Below are 10,592 nucleotides of genomic sequence, written 5' to 3' on the forward strand. Positions count from 1 at the left end.
TCTTTCCTCATTTGGATGAAGAAAGAAAAGTGGAAAGAAGAAAAAAAAAAAAGATACGAGACCCATTACATTTTTTATTTAAATTTTTTTTTTTACATGTGGAGAGATTTTAACAAGAAAAAATAATTCTACACGCTACCCTTATGCTCGATTGCTTTCATTTTTTTCCCTTCCCACCTTGGCGCGTTCTCCACTAAGGGCAATCGTCTCCATCACTCTCCTGCTCTTGCGCGTGCATCGTTCACCTTCTTCTTCATCTCATCTTGACAATTCTATGTGTCTTGTTGACGTTGTTGAATGTCCCGGACTCACTCACTTTATATCTGATTCTTCCATGTAGAGCGCTACACACGCATAGCAGAATATTTATTAAATGGCGAGGCTTATGGTGAAAAAATTGAAAGGAAAAAAATTGCCTTTTAAACATTCTTCTACACAAAAATACGTGTAAGCTTATGGTGATAATAAAATACTAATTATTAAAATAAAAAAATATTTTCACCAAGATTTGATTTTAAATTATCTTGATGATGTTAAATTATTACAAAAAATATGATATATTTTGATATGAGAATATTGTAATTATTGTGATATTTGCTCATTTTTTTTATTTCCAAATATGGGGAATGAAAAATTTTTCTTTTTATTTTGTTTCCACTAAAGATGAGAAAATGGCAGATCTGGTCCATATAAGTTTGGCATTTAAGGACTCAAGTTTTTAAGCTTGATTTCTTGAAAAATGACTGGTTTCTGAAATTCAACCCTTATTTGAAAGGTTTAGGGGCTCGGGCCCATTTTTTAACAAATATGTTAAAAATCTTAAAATAAAAATAAAAAATTTAACAAAATTAACAAATACAAATTCATATATAGAATATTGATCAAATCTTAAAACGAAAATAAAAATATTTAATCTGGGTCAATCTTATCAAATTTGATGAATATAAAAACTTTTGTAGCACAAAGCAAAACATTAATCAAAATTAAAAAATAAGCCTTACAAAGTAATTGTGTTTAAGAAATTACTAAAAAAAAAATTGTCAACATCATTTTTAAAAAAATGGCAAAAGGTTTGGCTTTGTTTTATCTTCCCTGGTTATAAAAAAAATGACAATAGAACTAACATCAATTATTTTAATAATATAATATTTGAATCAATTCATTTTTAATTTTACATACTCCTTTTTAATTTTAGAAATATATTAGATGAGACAAAAATTGCAGCTTCAAAGAAGATGGATAAACAAAAATAAAGAAGGAAAAATGGAAGCAAAATAAGAAGAATGAAAGGTGAGGGGAGAAAATGATGAATGCTCATAACAAACCTAAATCTATAGTTTTCTTCTAAGGTTCGACAACATGAGGTAGAGGCTCCTGACACAATGATAGAGGCTAGATTGAGACAAAGGCCAAGATAGATGCAAGAGGGAGAGCAAATTGTGAGATTGTGTGAGGAGAAGCACTGCAATCCAGCACCCATGGTGTCACTTAAAGTTGAGAATCAAAGATCGCGAGACGAGAGGTGAGAGTATCGTGAGTCCTCTATAAAGATCAAAAGCCAAGAGGGAGGAGAGAGTGAGATCGTGAGGAGAAGCTAAGAGGAAGAGCATATCATCAAAGTTAAAGAGTGTGTGGCATGAGCATACTTAAAAATTTTTTAAGTGCCAAGTCAAACGATACATTTGGAATAAGAAAAGTAAAAAAAGAGAAATAAAGCTTAGAAGGTCACCCGTACTCAAATTTTTTTTTTAAGGCCTATCAATGTCAAGCTTCAAAGCTTGTTTGCCCAAAAATACTCCTATCTTTCAAGCATGAATCTTTACTCTCAATTTTCCAAGCTTGGTTCTTATTTTCGGCCCCAGTTTCCACTTGACCTTTGTTTTGTTTTGTTTTTTTTTTTTTTTAAATTCAAACGGAGGTAAGACTCTTCAACGCGATTCAAAATGCTCGCTTAAATAGCGCTGACTGGTTGGGCAAGAAAACGTCGACGTTTTAATAAACTAACGCCGACTCTGACGGCGCTAAACTTCGCTGGCGCCGACTTATGATGACGCAGCCGGTCATTATATTTGCGCCGGCGACTTTCTTACCGGTCTCTTCTGCAAAAAGCAGGTACACTGTTTTTTCCCCTAGAGATACATGCCATCATCTAGTTGATATCTTCGCTGATCCCTGTCCTTCACTAATTTTTAATACGACAAATAGTTTCCTAACAATGTTAGAAACTTAGTGTCCTAACCGGTATTTCATTTTATCTTGAGTTAAAAAAAAGCTCTTTTAACAAATTAATTTTAAATTTTTGTAGCGGTTGATCAAACCGGAGCATCTAAAAACCAGACCGGTGGCTTAGCGAACTTTCTCGTTGCCGTGATTGATTTATCCTGGTCTGAGGGTCGTTGTTTCCTGCGATACGGTTAGACATGGCGAGAGAAAAACCAATAGCAGTGTTCATGGCCTTCGGTACTAAAGGCGACGTGTATCCTATCGCTGTGAGTGCACCTTTTTCTTCTCTATTTTCGTTTCATTCTTGAATGTTTCCCGGTAAAATGGCTGGAAATCAGAAAATATTGCAAATATGTGAATTCTGAGCTAGTATTACCTGCACTTGATGCAGTTGTATGGCTTAACGATTGGCTTTGTTATTTCCGGGAATAAAAGTTTTCGCCTTTGGTTCAACTTTATGCGGGAAATTTGTAGAAGGTTAACCGTTAATACCTCAGGTTTCTGAAAGACTCGTACTTATCAATGGAAGTTGCGGAACTACGCTAATTCGTGAAAATGTTTTGGACATTATTGCTGGTCAGTGGTCAAACAGAGTTTCACCGTTGTAGCTGGTGTTTTCCAGATGGTGATAACTTAATTCAGTAACTACTTGTATTGAAATTTTAAACAGAGTTGTGACATGGTATGGTAGTGGCTGCTGGCTACAACTTGTTAAAGGAATTGGAAGGTTAATATAGAATTAGATAATGGTTTTAATTTTAAGAATTAAGTAGTGTTGAATTTATTTCTCATACACTTAATATTACTAAGTTTTTTGGTTGGATTTTATTTCTCTCTGTTTCTATCACTAAACCTTGTTCAGTCAGTTCGCCAAACGTTCAAGCAGGAAAAGCAAAAAAAAAAAAAAGAAAAAAAAAAGAAAAAAAAATTCTGTCAGATGCTAATATACAAAAATGTCGTAGTGGAGTGCCCTGCTGTGTTTCTGGTATTTTTGTTTATGAAGTTTAAATTGCGACTATCTGCATTATTGTTGCTTGCAGGCCATTGCTGCAGCTTTTGCTTCTGACCAGAAACAGTACAATGTCATTCTAATAAGTCATTCAGCGCATGAGGTTTGCATTTCAAGTCTAGAAGAGCATTATAGTAGTTTAGTCACTTTGGATGGCTTTGATCTTCTTTAGTCCCGCGTGAATTATAGATAAGGATTATCTAAACCAAACATAACCCATAACAGCACTTAAATGAAAATAAATCATTGCTGCGGTTGTGATCGCTTATCCAGTTACCATAGTTCCCCTTTGAGCTGGCACTGCTAATAGAAGAGCAAGCATTCCTTTACTGTTACAGAGATCCACATATTAGCTCGGTTGTATGATTAACTGTGTTGTCAATTTGGTCATCTTAGGTAATTGATATGTAATACTTTCTGCTAGGGTTATTGTAAATTTCCTGTGACACAATGTTTTTCTACTGCTGTAATCGTCAGGTTGATCAATTTTTTCTTTCAGAGTTTAAGTTCTCACCTGGCTGAGAAGCATGTTGAATATTGTTCTGTTTCATCACCACCAGTTCTTTCTGTTGATCAGAATAATGGCATTTCAGGTTTCAACAATCAACTTGGATCTCCATATGAAATATAAACTTCTGTTATAAGGAGGAGAGTTATGGAACATTTGAATATTTTGTCTTATCAGGGGTATCAGAGCCATCCTTTGCCCTGCAGAAACAGATCGTTACACGAGATCACAGAAAAGAGTGCTATTCTGCAGTTGAAAGGATATTTGGAGAGGGCCAATGCCTGGAGGGTGACCTTATTGTGATTAATTTTTTTGCACTGGTATTTACATTGGAAGATGAAGTCAAAATAGCCTACTAAATCAAGTTACTAAAATTATTTTGTATGTGCTTTGATGCTAAGACTTATTAATCACAGCTGTGATTTGGATTTATAAAAAATAGTGATGCTGGAATAGGAATTTCAGCACAATTTGCGTACAACTTTCTTTGTCTTAAAGGACACAAACAGATTTGATAATAGTAGAACCTTCATCCATTATCAGGATAAAATATAAAATCTATAATAAGTTGCACTACTCAAATGTTGTTTGGTAGTTCAATTCATTCCATAAACTCTGTATAATTCATGAGAATATGTCTCTAATTTGATAGCATGTATATTGGGAGAGAGTCATTGATCTGTTCCTGATTAATAAATTAGTACAATAGTAAAATATTTCTGTGACTCTGATTAACTGGAGAAGTCTTGTGAACACCTCGGATTTTTATAATTTATGCATATATCTGTCTGTTTGCTAAATTGAAGCAAAATAAAAACTCAATTCTGAATTTTTCTTAGAGGGAAAATGTTTTGGTTCAGGAAGGCTGGAGCCTTGCAGAACTTTTTCATGTCCGTTGCATATTAGCTGCACCCTACGTTGTTCCATACAGGTATTTTGATTTTTATCTTGCTTCTATATCATCGAACGTTTTGGAATTGACCTATTGTGAGCAGTCACTCTCATAAGATTGCTGATGTCTTAATATCATCCCCGGAGGGCTCAAAATTTAAAATTTGGATAAATAAGCTTTCTTTCACTTATAATGCAAAACTGGAAATGTAGAAACTCTACTGCCAATAACTACCAGGTAGTGAACTTGCCATAGATACACGTTTCATTTGGGAACTTTCAAGTTTTTAGATGAGTGTTACTAATAACCTGCCATTTTCAATTATATTATGCTTTATGATAAAAATGGGCCATTGGTTGAATAAACATGCCTTTTTATAACTTTCTTGGATCTGGTTGGGATATAATTGCTTTCAATATCAATCAAGTGTTTAGTGGGACCAGAAGCAGCACTGTACCCTAATCATTCAGTTTTGCCCTCGGAATACTGAGTTTTTTTTTTTTTTTTGTCTTCTAAAATTATTCTATCAAGATATGTGAACATAAAGTGTCATGTCTGCTTAGTTACAATCTAGTTGCTGAAAACACTTAGGTGGGATATCATCATATTCTGATTATTGATCTGGTATGTAGTGCACCTGCATCATTTGAGCGCCAATTCTGCAAGGAGCTTCCTCTTTTGTATAAGTATCTCAATGATGGTCCATGTGACAAGGTACTTCTTCATTTAGTTGCTGCATGTAATTGTGTTTTCTTCCCTGCCCCCCTCTTTTTGATACACATGTGATGATGTTTTCTTTCTACTTAGTACTTGCATAAAGTGATCTTCCTACTTACATGCAGGTCTGCTGGGAGGATGTGATTCACTGGATGTGGCCTCTTTTCACTGAACACTGGGGATCATGGAGATATGATGATTTACATCTGAGTCAATGCCCTTTCACTGTCAGTGTTTTTTGTATATGCTTTTCTGCTGTATTTTGTACTATAAATTCCATTGCTACAAGTTAGAGATTCAAACAACTTTTAAACTACTTGGGTCAGATTACTGTAGACTTGTTACACTTAAGAGTAGTAATGGGCGTCTTCTTTTCTTTAAAACTTAATAGTTGCTTCTTTTGTGGTTGAAGGATCCCGTAACAGGCGTCCCTACTTGGCATCATAGGCCTCAATCTCCACTTGTGATGTAAGTTATGTATACTAAAAGCAGACACTATTTATAAATACTCAAGCTTCAACAAAGACCTCTTACATAAATAATTGCTTCCAGTATATGTTAGTTTCTCTTCTACTTGCTTTCCCCCTAACACTATTCTCTTACCAGGAAAAAAAAAAAAAAAAAATCCTTCCTTTGGATGCTAATTAGTATGATCATTACATTGGTATTATTGGTGTTCTCTTGGACTTATTACTCATATAGTCTGTGTTTTTTGTGTACTTAAATATGTGAACAAGGTTTAAGTTGTAGGGAAGTTGGAAATGATAAATGTTACGGCCTACAAGCCACTGGAGATTGGGGTCTTCTTTTAGTAACAACTTTATGTTGTAGTTTTTGACTGGTAAAAGTTTTGTGAAGCCAAAGAAATCAATACAACAACAACAACAACAAGTCTTATCCCACTAAGTGGGGTCGGCTATATGAATTATATGACGTTATTGTACTCTATCATTTATTATACAAGATGTTTAGGGAGCTACATTGTTCACAAGTCATGAAAAATGTGGCACAGGACACATTAGCTACCATTAGATGAATAAATTTTCCTTGTTTGCCATTAGTGGACAAGTTAGATTTTTCTGGTGTAGACTTACTTTAGTGTGATTGGTAGATTTTTTTTTCTCCAATTCTTCTTCTGGGCATTTATGTGGAGCATGCATTATTTATAGAGAAGATATCCAATATATAATTCTGATGTTATGATCTGATTCTCTGCAACAGGTATGGATTTAGTAAAGAAGTGGTTGAATGCCCTGGTATGTTTAATGTCTTTGGTAAAGCAAAATTCTATACCTCTTCACACCACCGATATTTATCGTTGTCAATTGTCATTACATTACCTGTTCATTGAGTTGTTTACTCAAAACGAAAACCCTAGAGGTACTTGCTTTCTCTTGTTATTGTTTTCTGTTTACATATATGTCCTTTACTTTTCTTTATTCATCTGGGAGTTATTTATCTATTTGACCTTTGTATTGAGACATGGCAGCTGCAGTGTTTGTGTGGCTAGGCCTGTTTTGCTAGAGATGTAGTATTGCTTCCACTTAATGCTTCTCAAATTATGCTATTCCATTCTATTGTCTGTTAGGGCCAAAGATGTATTTTGCACAACAATGAGCTGTGACCAATATAATTTGGGTTATACGTGTATTGCATGTACTGTTCAATTTCATTTTGCCTATCATATTTTGTTGAAAATGGAGCAGAGATTTGTTTAAAATCAAATTGTATGATTTATTATTCATGTCAATAGTCTCCGGGTTATGAATGCTTTGTTGTGAGAACTATGCAAAGTCAAAATTAGTTGGGAACTGGCATGTGCCTAAGTTTGTTTCCATATCCATGTAGGGGAATATAAATGTTACAAGCCTCATTCTTGACAAAATTTAATGTTCTACTTGGTGGTGTTGCAAGATTCCTCTAGGTCACTAGTTTTAAGAGTTAATTTTACCCTACTAATTTTAGGGCATTGGCAGCATATTGGCCATCAAAAGTACGGGTTTGTGGCTTTTGGTTCCTCCCTATGGAATGGCAGTTTACATGTACACTGTGCAGAGAAGTATCAATAGTTGGCTCGTCAGAACATAAACGTGCTAAAGATCAGTTATGTCTCAGACATGTACAATTGCAAAACTTTATAAAGACTACACCAATTTTTGTTGGGTTAAGTTCTATAGGAAGGTATGAATTGTTTTGAATTTGACTCTTAGTTTTTGCGACAGCATTTTTGTTTGTTGATGTATATTCTCTAAACCTAACCTTACTGTTTTCTCATGCAGCATGGGTTTTCTGAAAGACCCTCGTACGTTTATTTGTGTTCTTCAGACTGTTCTGGTGATGGCAAGTTTCAGATTTATTCTTTTTACAGCGGGGTATAAACCTTTAGAATCAGTGGTTCACATGTTCGCTGATGAAACGTCAAATCAGAGATGTCTAAGTGAAGATTGTGTTGCTCTTTTCAGTGGGCGACTTCTTTGCTTTTCTGGGTGGGTTTTCCCGTTGTCTTCAGTGCAAGAAAAGTGGGTTACCAGTTCATGTAAAATAGAACTTCTGAAACAATTGCTGGGATTTCAACAAAGGGGCATGCAACTCGCTGGGTTTTGGCAATTTGAGTTTTGATTAAAAGATTTTCAGTTTCATTTTTCTGCTGATACTTTTTGAAAAGAAGCAAAATGTTTATTGAATGACATTCTCTTAAAGATGACTGTTCTTTCATGTGAACAGATCCATGCCATATCATTGGCTTTTCCCAAAATGTGCTGCTGTAATTCACCATGGAGGCAGGTAGGAGAATTTGCATTTTGATCTTTTTGGTGTTTTGATAATTTGGCACTCTAGGGTGCCACTTGCAGTTGCTAACTTTTATTTTGTATTCTTTTCCTTTAATTTAGTGGAACTACTGCAGCTGCGTTGCGGGCAGGTACACCACAGGTTAGTAAGGAACTGTGAATTAAATCCTTGTTCCTGTACATGCTTCATCCTATAGAAACCTTTCCAGCTCTATGAAACTCTCAGGATGCTGATGATGATGCATCTTCAGATGAGCTTGACTGGTTTCAGAAAACTTGCAGGTTGTGTGTCCTTTCATGTTAGATCAGTTTTATTGGGCTGAGAGAACATATTGGCTTGGTGTTTCATCAGAACCACTCCATAGAAACCATCTGCTTCCTGATAAAAATGATGAGAGAAGTGTCCAGGAAGCTGCACATGCACTTTCATCAGCAATACACAATGCATTATCGCCTAAGGTCAAAGCACGTGCGGCTGAAATTGCTGAAAGAATATCACACGAGGTAATGCCTATTCATCACATGGGTGAATGCAGTTAAGAATTTCTCTTGTTTGGATCACCATGTAGTATACAGTATATACTTTATATTGTCACATTGCAATATATAAATTATGAAATAAATATCTTTATGACTCCCTGTTGAACTTTTATGCTCCTCTGTTTGTCTTCCTCTCCTTTTTGAAGTCAACAGTGTTGAACAAACGTCCTGTCCACAAATATATACTTGGAAAACCAAATATGTTTATCTTAATTAGGTAGTAGGATTTTAGTTTGTCCATTTATTTGAAACATTTGCCACCTTTTACATCTTTAGTTTATTTTTCTGACATTGGTTCTTTCTATAACAGTAATTTATTACAGTACGGTAAGTTATTCTTAATTTATGTACATTATATATATATATATATGATAAATTACAGTGTATTGTGTTTGTAATCTTATCAAATTTAAAATTTTTGGAACTCTCTATGTGTGTTACTCTGTTTGTAATTGTGCTCGTTCAGTACGAATGAAGTTTCCAGTATTTTTTTTTTTTTTGGAACTAGAAATTGCATCGCATAGTAAGAAATTGACAAGGATAGGACTCACTAGAGTGTGGAAATCCCACTATTGATTTTCTGATCTTGTTAATAAGAAATTTATAAGCATCTTTATAAATACTTTTTGAGTCTCATGCCTGCCTTAGCTTTTGTAAATCCTTGATACCTAATTTATCTAAATTTTTATTCCAAAAAAAAAAAAAATCTCAACTTTGTTTTATGGATCTTTATTGCTCTGTGACTAACGCCAGTCTTGTATTTTTTTCAGTAAAACATTTTAAAAAACATAAATTATGTTCGGAAAGATCCCATAACCATGCTGATATCTTTTCACAATGATGCTCCAAATTACAGGATGGTGTATCAGAGGCAGTTAAGGCCCTCAAGGAAGAGCTAGGTTTAGTTTGAGACACACAAGGCAATTACATCATTTCCAAGTATTAACACATCATTTTTCCTTCATTGTTACTTCGAATTCATGTTGGGAAAACATATGTTTATCTTAGCTGTGACAGCATCAAGTTATTTTTGACATTTTCTTTCAAGAAGCCCCTTCTTGGATACTAGATGTAGAATTTTAAATTATACTTCTGCTTTGTTATGTGACCAAATGTTTTAGTTCATTGGTCTTTTCCGTTTTTTTTCCCCCTAGATAGCTAATGAACTTTTCTATACCATTATTTTTTGCCAGAAAATTTATTATAGTAATGATGGCCAGCAATGCTTTCGTTTTATGATTTTTAATGTTCTGTTGAGTTTCTCAGGATAGTCGTCATCATTATATTATATTTGTAAAAGTAGTATTAGTTTGGTGTGTTTTGTCATGCCTTTTCCATGATATTGGGCTTCAAGAGTTAGATTTGAATACTGGCTTGTTGTTAGGTTCAGATTTTTTTTTTGGATAATTTATAAAAAAAATCATTTAGTTTTTTTAATTTTAATCAAGTTATAATTCAGTGCCTAAATTTTGACTCATTATAATTCAGTTTTTAAACTTTAATTTGTTATAATTTAATTTTTAAAGTTTTGTTTCGGCTGTAAATCATTTTTTATTTTGTTTTTTGTAATTTAGTCTTTAGAGTTTTAACCTTTTAAATATTAGTCACTATATTTAAAAAAATAAAATTATAAAAATTAAAAATATTTTTAAATTTATTACTAATATCTTAAATTACTAAACCTTTTTAATATTTATAAATATTATAAGCATTAAAAGTTTAAAATATTTTTTATCTTTATAATTTTATTTTTTAAAATATAAGAATCAATATCTAAGAGGTTGAAACTTTAAAGATTAAATTGTTAGAGATAAAGTTTAGAGATTGATTTACAACTGAGTCAAAATTATAGAGATTAAATTATGACAAATCAAAGTTCAAGGATTGAGTTATAATTAAAATTATAAAAATCAA

At 33.5% G+C, this 10,592-nt stretch overlaps 1 protein-coding gene across 12 annotated transcripts; it reads left to right on the forward strand.

The window, feature by feature from the left end:
* The first annotated feature begins 2,000 nt into the window (after positions 1-2,000).
* Positions 2,001-9,888, forward strand: LOC129306382 (sterol 3-beta-glucosyltransferase UGT80B1). Of its 12 annotated transcripts, XM_054946962.1 has the most exons (17): positions 2,001-2,112; positions 2,306-2,489; positions 3,264-3,335; positions 3,732-3,825; positions 3,918-4,060; positions 4,601-4,671; positions 5,265-5,346; positions 5,475-5,576; positions 5,762-5,817; positions 6,571-6,605; positions 7,326-7,530; positions 7,629-7,721; positions 7,812-7,835; positions 8,074-8,133; positions 8,241-8,280; positions 8,421-8,642; positions 9,535-9,888. In XM_054946962.1, the coding sequence occupies exons 2-17, from the start codon at positions 2,421-2,423 to the stop codon at positions 9,586-9,588; spliced, it is 1,422 nt and encodes a 473-aa protein (XP_054802937.1). In that variant the 5' UTR covers positions 2,001-2,112; positions 2,306-2,420; the 3' UTR covers positions 9,589-9,888. The 12 variants fall into 12 exon arrangements, with proteins under 12 accessions (XP_054802937.1, XP_054802928.1, XP_054802935.1 ...); XM_054946953.1 differs by having other exon boundaries at positions 7,629-7,835; XM_054946960.1 differs by having other exon boundaries at positions 7,629-7,835; positions 8,491-8,642.
* The last annotated feature ends 704 nt before the right edge of the window (positions 9,889-10,592 follow it).

This window comes from Prosopis cineraria, unplaced genomic scaffold, assembly GCF_029017545.1.
Source record: "Prosopis cineraria cultivar Desert tree isolate PC_DT_omini unplaced genomic scaffold, ASM2901754v1 PC3, whole genome shotgun sequence".
NCBI classification, from domain to species: domain Eukaryota; kingdom Viridiplantae; phylum Streptophyta; class Magnoliopsida; order Fabales; family Fabaceae; genus Prosopis; species Prosopis cineraria.